The sequence below is a fragment of the Oncorhynchus nerka genome, linkage group LG9a (assembly GCF_034236695.1).
Source record: "Oncorhynchus nerka isolate Pitt River linkage group LG9a, Oner_Uvic_2.0, whole genome shotgun sequence".
NCBI classification, from domain to species: domain Eukaryota; kingdom Metazoa; phylum Chordata; class Actinopteri; order Salmoniformes; family Salmonidae; genus Oncorhynchus; species Oncorhynchus nerka.
In genome coordinates, this window is record NC_088404.1 from 11,908,052 (window position 1) to 11,919,184 (window position 11,133).

The 11,133-nt window shown below is 44.0% G+C and overlaps 1 protein-coding gene across 1 annotated transcript in view; it reads right to left on the reverse strand.

Annotated features, from left to right (window-relative positions):
- Nucleotides 1-11,133, reverse strand: part of camk1db (calcium/calmodulin-dependent protein kinase 1Db) — a 67,743-nt gene that overhangs the window by 26,199 nt on the left and 30,411 nt on the right. The window contains exons 3-5 of the mRNA XM_065022317.1: nt 6,888-6,962; nt 3,078-3,216; nt 2,449-2,575 (exon numbers count right to left, since the gene is read on the reverse strand). Of these exons, the coding sequence (XP_064878389.1) occupies nt 2,449-2,575; nt 3,078-3,216; nt 6,888-6,962 (341 nt within the window). The remainder of the gene's footprint in view (nt 1-2,448; nt 2,576-3,077; nt 3,217-6,887; nt 6,963-11,133) is intronic.

Consider the following 11,133-nt stretch of genomic DNA (forward strand, 5'->3'; position numbering starts at 1 on the left):
TATGGATCCGCATTAGCTGCTTCCAAGGCATCAGCTACTCTTCCTGGGGTTTATTATGGATCCCCATTAGCTGCTTCCAAGGCAGCAGCTACTCTTCCTGGGGTTTATTATGGATCCGCATTAGCTGCTTCCAAGGCAGCAGCTACTCTTCCTGGGGTTTGGCAAAACGAAGGCAGTTATACAATTTTAAAAACATTACAATACATTCATAACAGATTTCACAACCGGACCAATTGCAATTTTCTTAAGTCCCTCTTTGTGGCACCTGACCACACGACTGAACAGTAGTCCAGGTGCGACAAAACTAGAGTCTGTTGGATCTGCCTTGTTGATAGTGTTGTTAAGAAGGTAGAGCAGCGCTTTATTCTGGACAGACTTCTCCCCATCTTAGCTAGTGTTGTAATCATTAGGTTTTGACCATGACAGTTTACAATCCAGGGTTACTCCAAGCAGTTTAGTCAGCTCAACTTCCTCAATTTCCACATGATTTATTACAAGATGTAGTTGAGGTTTAGGGTTTAGTGAATGATTTGTCCCAAATACAAGGCTCCCGAGCGGTGCAGCGGTCTAAGGCACTGCATCTCAGTGCTAGAGGCATCACTACAGACCCTGGTTTGATTCCAGGCTGTATCACAACCGGACGTAATTGGGAGTCCCATAGGGCGGCGCACAACTGGCCCAGCGTCGTCCGGGTTTGGCCGGGGTAGGCCGTCGTTGTAAATAAGAATCTGTTCTTAACTCACTTGCCTGGGAAAATAAAGGTGAAAAAAATTAATTAAATGTGCCATTGCACAGAAGTAAGCTGGTTCACGTCTCATTTATTAATTTTGATTTCAGTATGGAAGGAAAACCACATACTGGTGTTTGGTAAGATGAGTAAAAGGTATTGTTACACCATATTCTTGTGTAACAACAGCAGTTAATTCAATTGGGGAAGGTGAAGGGAGGGGGGGAGCAAAGGATGTTGGCCCATGATGAAAGGGGGTCATGGCTGAAACGGGTTTGGGAAGCACTGCTTTAGATCATTATTAACTCAAATACAGATGGGTATGATGGCTTCAGCCTATTTATGTATAGCCACTATGCTGCATCAGTTAGACGACAGTTCTTTTTTTTTTTTTTTCACCTTTATTTAACAAGGTAGGCTAGTTGAGAACAAGTTCTCATTTACAACTGCGACCTGGCCAAGATAAAGCAAAGCAGTTCGACACATACAACAACACAGAGTCACACATGGAATAAACAAACATACAGTCAATAACACAAGTAGAAAAAGTCTATATATAGTGAGTGCAAATGAGGTAAGATAAGGGAGGTAAAGGCAATAAATAGGCCATAGTAGAGAGGTAATTACGATATAGCTATTTAACACTGGAGTGATAGATGTGCAGAAGATGAATGTCCAAGTAGAGATACTGGGGTGCAAAGGAGCAAGATAAATAAATAAATACAGTATGGGGATGAGATAGTTGGATGGGCTATTTACAGATGGGCTATGTACAGGTGCAATGATCTGTGAGCTGCTCTGACTGCTGGTGCTTGAAGTCAGTGAGGGAGATGAGAGTCTCCAGCTTCAGCAATTTTTGCAGTTTGTTCCAGTCATTGGCAGCAGAGAACTGGAAGGAAAGGTGGCTAAAGTAGGAATTGGCTTCGGGGTTGACCAGTGAAATATACCTGCTGTGCGTGGGTGCTGCTATGGTGACCAGTGAACTGAGATAAGGCGGGGCTTTACCTAGCAAAGACTTGTAGATGACCTGTAACCAGTGGGTTTGGCGACAAGTATGAAGCGAGGGCCAGCCAATGAGAGTGTACAGGTCGCAGTGGTGGGTAGTATATGGGGCTTTGGTGACAAAGCCCCATGTTGAGTAGAGTGTTGGAGGCTATTTTAGAAACCAATTTTTCATGCTTATTGGTTAATAAAACACACCAACCAGCCTGATAATATGAAACCATTTGTTGTTATGCACATTTTTGGAGGGGGGAAAATGTAATGTAATGTATCGTTCAATTAAATGGTGCTGTTCTGAATGACCCGTTGAAAACCGAGGAGGGGTGAAAAATACAACGCTTTCATTCAAATACGTCACTCATTGCTTCAAGGCAAACGTAGGCTACTTCAAAGTCTGTTCAAGAACGTTGAAGAACATTCTGGGGAAACGTGTCATTCGGTACACAAATGTACCAAAACATGTGATCGAACTGAACGCACCTCAGAACTGACGTTCTCATAGACGTTCTACAAAACAATTGCCAAACATGGTTACTATCTGAACTGTTGAGAGACAAACTCACAGTTTAAAGTAATACAGTCATTATTCAGTTGTAGCCCAGAATTCACCAGAAACAACAATTTCACAGGTATTTCTTCAAAATAAAATCTCCTGGGGGGGTGGCACCCCACAATTTGCAACACAAAGTTACACCCTTGCAACCAGAGAGCCTCCTCACCCACATATCCTGGTGTTCCACAGGCTGTAGCCATCACGTCTCCTGTCCCCTCCATCTTAGACAGACCAAAGTCACTGATCATGATCTTAGCCTCATCATGGGGGTTGTAGTAGAGAAGGTTCTCTGGCTGACAGAGGAAGCACATCAACAACACATGTATGGAAAAAATATATTATTAAACGCTTCCTGAGTATTCCTGTTTGTGAGAGAGAGAGAAGGAGAGAGAGAGAGAGAGAGAGAGAGAGAGAGAGAGAGAGAGAGAGAGAGAGAGAGAAAGAGAGAGAGAGAGAGAGAAAGAGAGAGAGAGAGAAAGAGAGAGAGAGAGAGAGAGAGAAAGAGAGAGAGAGAGAAAGAGAGAGAGAGAGAGAGAGAAAGAGAGAGAGAGAGAGAGAGAGAAAGAGAGAGAGAGAGAGAAAGTGTGTGAGTGCACATCCGTACCTTGATGTCTCTGTGTACAATACCCATAGCGTGGAGGTAGGTAACTGTGTGTGTGTGTGTGTGTGTGTGTGTGTGTGTGTGTGTGTGTGTGTTGTGTGTGTGTGTTTGCATACATTGATGTCTCTGTGTACAATACCCATAGCGTGGAGGTAGGTGACTGTGTGTGTGTGTGCACGTGTGTGTATTCGTACCTTGAGGTCTCTGTGTACGATGCCCATGTCGTGGAGGTAGTTGACAGCATTCAGCACCTGTTTAATGAGTCTGCTGGCATCCATCTCTGTGTAGAAGCCCTTCTCTACAATGCGGTCAAACAACTCACCCCCAGACACCCTGAGACAGAGACACAAGAACTGAATCAATCCTAACCAACTGTAACTCTAACCCTCAACCACAACCTTAGCCTCAACCACAACCCTTGTCTCAACCCTAACCCACAACCCTAACCCTAGCCTCAATCTCAATAATAATAATCCTAACCCTAACCCAAGCCTCAACCACAACCCTAACCTCAATCATAACCTTAGTCTCAACCTCAACCCTAACCCTAACCCTAGCCTCAATCTCAATAATAATAATCTATAACCCTAACCCAAGCCTCAACCACAACCCTAACCTCAATCATAACCTTAGTCTAAACCTCAACCCTAACCCTAACCCTAGCCTCAATTTCAACCCTAACCCTAGCCTCAACCCTAACCATAGCCTCAACCTCAACCCTAACCCTAGCCTCAACCCTAACCCTAACCCTCAACCCTAACCATAGCCTCAACCTCAACCCTAACCCTAGCCTCAACCCTAACCCTAGCCTCAACCCTAACCATAGCCTCAATCTCAACCCTAACCCTAACCCAAGCCTCAACCACAACCCTAACCTCAATCATAACCTTAGTCTAAACCTCAACCCTAACCCTAACCCTAGCCTCAATTTCAACCCTAACCCTCAACACTAACCATAGCCTCAACCCTAACCCTAGCCTCAACCCTAACCCTAGCCTCAACCCTAACCCTAACCCTCAACCCTAACCATAGCCTCAACCTCAACCCTAACCCTAGCCTCAACCCTAACCCTAGCCTCAACCCTAACCCTAGCCTCAATCTCAAAACCCTAACCCTCAACCCTAACCCTCAACCCTAACCATAGCCTCAACCTCAACCCTAACCCACAACCCTAACCCTAGCCTCAACCCTAACCTCAATCACAACCCCAACCCTAGCCTCAACCCTAACCCTAGACTCAACCCTAACCATAGCCTCAACCCTAACCATAGCCACAACCTCAACCCTAACCCTCAACCCTAACCATAGCCTCAACCCTAACCATAGCCACAACCCTAACCATAGCCACAACCTCAACCCTCAATCCTAACCCTCAACACTAACCATAGCCTCAACCCTAACCATAGCCTCAACCTCAACCCTAACCCTAGCCTCAACCTCAACCCTAACCTCAACCCTAACCCTAACCTCAACCCTAACCTCAACCCTAACCCTAACCATAGCCACAACTTCAACCCTCAATCCTAACCCTCAACACTAACCATAGCCTCAACCCTAACCATAGCCTCAACCTCAACCCTAACCCTAGCCTCAACCTCAACCCTAACCTCAACCCTAGCCTCAACCCTAACCCTAACCTCAACACTAACCTTAGCCTCAACCTCAACCCTAACCTCGACCCTAACCCCAGCCTCAACCCTAACCCTAGCCTCAACCCTAACCCTAGCCTCAACCTCAATCCTAATCCTAGCCTCAACCTCAACCCTAATCCTAGCCTCAACCCTAACCCTAGCCTCAACTCTAACCCTAGCCTCAACCTCAACCTCAACCCTAATCCTAGCCTCAACCCTAACCCTAGCCTCAACCCTAGCCTCAACCCTAACCCTAACCTCAACACTAACCTTAGCCTCAACCTCAACCCTAACCTCGACCCTAACCCCAGCCTCAACCCTAACCCTAGCCTCAACCCTAACCCTAGCCTCAACCTCAATCCTAATCCTAGCCTCAACCTCAACCCTAATCCTAGCCTCAACTCTAACCCTAGCCTCAACCTCAACCTCAACCATAATCCTAGCCTCAACCCTAACCCTAGCCTCAACTCTAACCCTAGCCTCAACCTCAACCTCAACCCTAATCCTAGCCTCAACCCTAACCCTAGCCTCAACTCTAACCCTAACCTCAACCTCAACCCTAATCCTAACCTCAACCTCAACCCTAATCCTAGCTTCATGTCCACATCCCAGTTCAACCCGATGAGGAGATTCTGGATGGAGATGCAGGTTGTAAAAAACGATGCAGCCTTTTTACTCCGTGCCATCTTGGCTGAGCTACTATGTCAAGCATCGGGAAACGGACTGCAACATCTTAGAAGAGGTGAGATGTTTTAGTTTAGCCAGGTGGCTGTAGAGATTAGCCCTGAATCACTACGTGTTGTGCGGTGCACAACAATATATATTGGACGTGAATGACAGCTCCCCGATGCTCAAAAAGTATGAATGTTTTGACTTCTGCGGAGGCCACATCGTCGCTGTAAATGCTGAACGGCCACTGCAGATGTCGGATATGACCATAAATAAACTTTTCCTCAATGAGCGGAGGGGGGGGGGGGCAACACTGAGCTAGCCTGCAATGTCACTTCCTGGAGTGTTATGTCTCCATGAGACTCCATCTTAACCAACTTCATTTGGCTTCAATGCACTATTGAATGCTTACATAGGAATGAATCGTGTCACGTGATCGATATCTTTGTCACTCTATATATACAGTCATTGAGTCAAACAGGTCACTCTGAGGGGAGAGAGGACTGAATTAACCTTCACTTAGGTCTGGTTTCCCAAACACTTACGTCTAGTGCTGGATTAATAGGCTATTTCAATTGACATTTCTCCTTTAAGCATGCTTTTCAGTCAAGGCTAAATCTATGTCTAGGGAAACCGGCCCTAGAGTCCATCTTCATTGGTCTTTCGCTGTGTTTGCTACAGTGTTACAGAAACAACGACATATAAAGGAAGCAACTCTATGGGTTGCTTGCTTAGAGCCAAGGCCAAACGCTTACAGCTGCAAAACATGATACATTATCCAAGTGACTGAATTGCTCCAGTGCACACACTGATACAGAGTACTGGCACATCTTATTTACTACAGCTGGAGTACTGGAACATCTTATTTACTACAGCTGGAGTACTGGAACATCTTATTTAATACAGCTGGAGTACTGGAACATCTTATTTACTACAGCTGGAGTACTGGAACATCTTATTTAATACAGCTGGAGTACTGGCACATCTTATTTACTACAGCTGGAGTACTGGCACATCTTATTTACTACAGCTGGAGTACTGGAACATCTTATTTACTACAGCTGGAGTACTGGAACATCTTATTTACTACAGCTGGAGTACTGGCACATCTTATTTACTACAGCTGGAGTACTGGAACATCTTATTTACTACAGCTGGAGTACTGGCACATCTTATTTACTACAGCTGGAGTACTGGAACATCTTATTTACTACAGCTGGAGTACTGGAACATCTTATTTACTACAGCTGGAGTACTGGAACATCTTATTTACTACAGCTGGAGTACTGGAACATCTTATTTACTACAGCTGGAGTACTGGCACATCTTATTTACTACAGCTTGAGTACTGGCACATCTTATTTACTACAGCTGGAGTACTGGCACATCTTATTTACTACAGCTGGAGTACTGGCACATCTTATTTACTACAGCTGTAGTACTGGCACATCTTATTTACTACAGCTTGAGTACTGGCACATCTTATTTACTACAGCTGGAGTACTGGCACATCTTATTTACTACAGCTGGAGTACTGGCACATCTTATTTACTACAGCTGCAGTACTGGAACATCTTCTAGAAATATGACACAGAGACAGACAGACAGACAGACAGACAGACAGACAGACAGACAGACAGACAGACAGACAGACAGACAGACAGACAGACAGACAGACGGAGACAGACAGAAGGTACTACTCACAACTGCATGATGAGGTATAGGTGGTTGGGGCTCTCATAGATGTCCTCCAAAGCCACAATGTTCTCATGTTTTATCCTGAAGAGAGAAAAACAGTGGATTTAATTCACTCACTATTAACCTCATAATTTTAATGCCCAGCACAATAAAGCACAATTTATTCACAAAATGGCTTTGTTCATTACAATGAATTAAGTGTGTGTGTGTGTGATACAAAGTGAGTGAGTGAATGGTTGTGTGTGAGTTCATTAGTGGCGTGTGTGTGTGTGTGTTACAAAGTGACTGTGAGTAGATGTGTGTGACGACAAGGCAGACAGTGAACCTGTTGAACCCTCTATACTTCAACGTTTCTCCAGCCTTGAGTAGAGACAGAGGTTAAGGGTCAAATACATTTAAGGGTCAAAATACATTTCAACAAACATTAATGACATCACACTTCCTCAGACCCACATGCTCCCACTGTATCCACGCCCAATGTTGTGTCATAACGTTGGTTATTCATTAATGTGAAAACTGTTATATTATCAAATAAATGATCTGTGTAATTATCATCACGTGATTAAACTAATCATGTAAGCATTCATTTACTAGGAAGTCGGGGCACCACAGGAAAATATTGTTTAAAGAGTTGCTATTTCCCGAATTGAAGTCTCTTCAGATATTTTCATATCTTATCGATTACAGTCACTTATTAATGTATTATCACCTCATCAGTCCTATTCTGAATGTCGCAAACCCTTGGATATCTGCACGAACCCGAGCATAAATGATGAATCAGCGATATACCAATTGGCTTAATTATTTATTGACTAACTAACTAAATAATCACACAGAATTACATAAACACACACATGATAGGTTATACATTGGTTACTAACATGATACAAAGAAAAGTCCCTTGTGGATGGAACCGATATGACAGCTTGGTAGACAAAGGAAGCGGGTGGGGAGAGAGCGGGAAACTCAGAGTGGACCCACGTACATACAGTTGATTATTAAACTCATGGAAATGCTAATACTTTGAACATGAACAGCCAGTCATTCGAAAAGAAATTTCAATTTACATATTTACGAGTGTATGCCTTTGTTGTCTCTCTCTGTGAACTCCGATCCGTCTGCTGGAGAGAGTCGACAGGAAAGTCTCTAGTTGCGTTTCCCAGAAGTCACAAGGTCTTTTGTCGTTGTTTAACTTGTTCAGCGGGCTCTGGATAGTGTCTGTTATAATGGATATGTCAGACGTACCAATGGTCGTTTGACAAGGAAATGTTCTCCAGAATGGATCTTTCAGAGTACCATTCGGTCGTTCAATCGGTTGCGTTTACCAGACTGAAGTACTTAAACAGCTGCAGACTGAATAATCGGGTCTTTAGTTTGTAGATTTCTTAACCATTTCAGCATGGGGATGATCCCCCACGTTCTCTGGTCTTGTCCTTCGGTAGAGTTGTAGTTCTAAACCATTTTGCAACATCTGGTTCACGCCTTAAGTGTGCTTGGTCTATAGAGAGGTAGATATCTCAACAGTTTGTAACGTATTCAGTTGGCGCTGCACGTAACTGGTCTTTATTTAAATCGCCAACCATTTCAACATGTAGCTACCGTTCCATGCTCTCATGTCACAGCTAGAACCACTTCACACACCGGCAGTATAATTAGTCGTGAGTGGAGTAAAGAAGGGGCGTTCCGTGACGCCGAAGTAAATGTCTCACGGGGTCGTGGCCACTGACTTGGTTAAGACTTCATATGAAAAACAATTATCTCATTTGGAAGGCTAACATCACATTACATCTATATTCTCTTAAATAGTTTCGTATTCAATCATATATGTTCCCCCACATTTGGATGTGACCCTGACAACTGGGAGATATATACATTAAGAGATACAGTTATGTTGTCCTACCGTCTTTAGTTACATTACAAATTATTAACAAATTCCACGGGATTGTTCTTTGATTTCCCACCGACCACCCAACTGTCTGGATTTACAGAAATACTGTTTCATTATTCAACTTTTTGGTGTGTTAAAGTTGTGGCCAAGTCTCTCTCTCTCTCTCTCTCACACATCCCAATACTACAGACCCAGAAGCAGAGACGTGTGCCCCCCCCTAATGCTTGTAGGGCTCTGACCCATATGACTTCAGATTGTGTTATCTTGTTTGTCTGTCTTCTTTCCAATATTTAAATAATAAAGCATTTGGTTCTTCCATTCTCTTAACATTGGAGTATTACTTGACCTCCACTAAGTGGAGGACGGCAGGGTGGCCTAGTGGTTAGAGTGTTGGACTAGTAACCGGAAGGTTGCAAGTTTAAATCCCCGAGCTGACAAGGTACAAATCTGTCGTTCTGCCCCTGAACGAGGCAGTTAACCCACTGTTCCTAGGTCATCATTGAAAATAAGAATTTGTTCTTTAACTGACTTGCCTAGTTAAATAAAGGTAAAATAAAATAAAAAAAATAACTTCTTCAATATAAGTGACAAAAATAATATAATATCCAATCCATTGGGTATCTCAACACACACCCATATGCCATGTCTTCAAATATGCAGACAGATGGATTAAAAGTCAACTTTTAAAACGTCTGACAGACAGTTTTCTAACTATTCCCATAACTTTTAGACTTTATAGCAGAAGGAATGAATTATTGAGTCATTGTTAGTTGGCACCGTTTTCCCTATGGGCCATAGGCAGCCAAAGAAACCCACTCAACGTTCCTACTGATCATCAGTGAGTGACTCATGCAGTGTAATGGTAGCCTGTCATGGTTAACCAGCACAACAAGCACCAGGGTCCTGTTGAGTAGGCACGAAAACAGAAGAAACCGGTCCATGGAATGGAATGAAACAGGGAGGTACTATTTGAACTTGTCCAATAAAAAACAATGGATTTCAGTGGGTTTTTCATTGCAAATCATTTTGCTACAATATGCTTTCATGAACATGACCCTGAAGCAGACGCTTGAAACAAAGAGTGAGGTGGGAGAGAGCTGGTGTCCAAGCAACAGGGTGTGGGTGAACACTAAAACGCCATGGAAACGAGGACGTAACTAATGATGGGCCTTGTTTAGAGAGACAGGTGGGTGAAGGAGGGGGAGGAGGGGTGTGTGTGTGTGTGTGTGTGTGTGTGTGTGTGTGTGTGTGTGTGTGTGTGTGTGTGTGTGTGTGTGTGTGTGTGTGTGTGTGTGTGTGTGTGTGTGTGTGAAACCTGCACACAATGTTGCTGCTTCAGGGTGCTGGGATAAACCATTGAGAAATACAAAACGGATGAGAGAGAGAGACGGAGAGAGAGAGAGACGGACAGAAGAGAGAGAGAGAGACAGTGAGAGAAAGGAGAGAAATAGAGACAGAGAAAGAGAGACAGAGAAAGAGAGATGGAGAAAGAGCGAGATGGAGAGAGATGGAGGGAAAGAGATGGAGGGAAAGAGACGTAGAGGGAGAGACAGCGAGAGAGAGACGGAGAGAGAGAGACGGAGAGAAAGAGAGATGGAAGAGAGAGAGAGAGACAAGAGAAAGAGACAGAGAGATGGAGAGAAAGAGACAAGAGAGATGGAGAGAAAGAGAGAGACAGAGATGGAGAGACGGAGAGAGAGAGAGAGACAACAGAAAGAGACAGAGAGAGAGAGAAAAGAGAGATGAGAGAAAGAGAGAGAGACAGAGAGAGAGAGATGGGGAGAAAGAGACAAGAGAAAGAGAGATGGAGAGAAAGGGAAGAGAAAGAGAGAGACTTAGAGAGAGATGGAGGGAAAGCAAGACAGAAAGAGGCAGAGAAAGAGAGGCAGAGAAAGAGAGAGATGGCGAGACGGAGAGAGAAAGAGAGAGAGACAGAAGAGAGAGAAAGATGGAGAGAAAGAGAGATGGAGAGAGAGAGACAAGAGAAGAGAGAGAGATGGAGATGGAGAGAAAGAGACAGGGAGAAAGGGAGAGATAGATGGAGAGAAAGAGACAGGGAGAAAGAGAGAGATAGATGGAGAGAAAGAGACAGGGAGAAAGGGAGAGATAGATGGAGAGAAAGAGAGATGGAGTGAGAGAGACGGAGAGAAAGAGAGAGAGACAGAGATGGAGAGATGGAGAGACAGAGAGAGAGAGAGAGAAAACAGAAAGAGACAGAGAGAGAGAGAAAAGAGAGATGAGAGAAAGAGAGAGAGACAGAGAGAGAGAGAGATGGGGAGAAAGGGAAGAGAAAGAGAGAGACGTAGAGAGAGATGGAGAGAGAGAGACAAGAGAAAGAGAGAGAGAGATGCAGAGAAAGATACA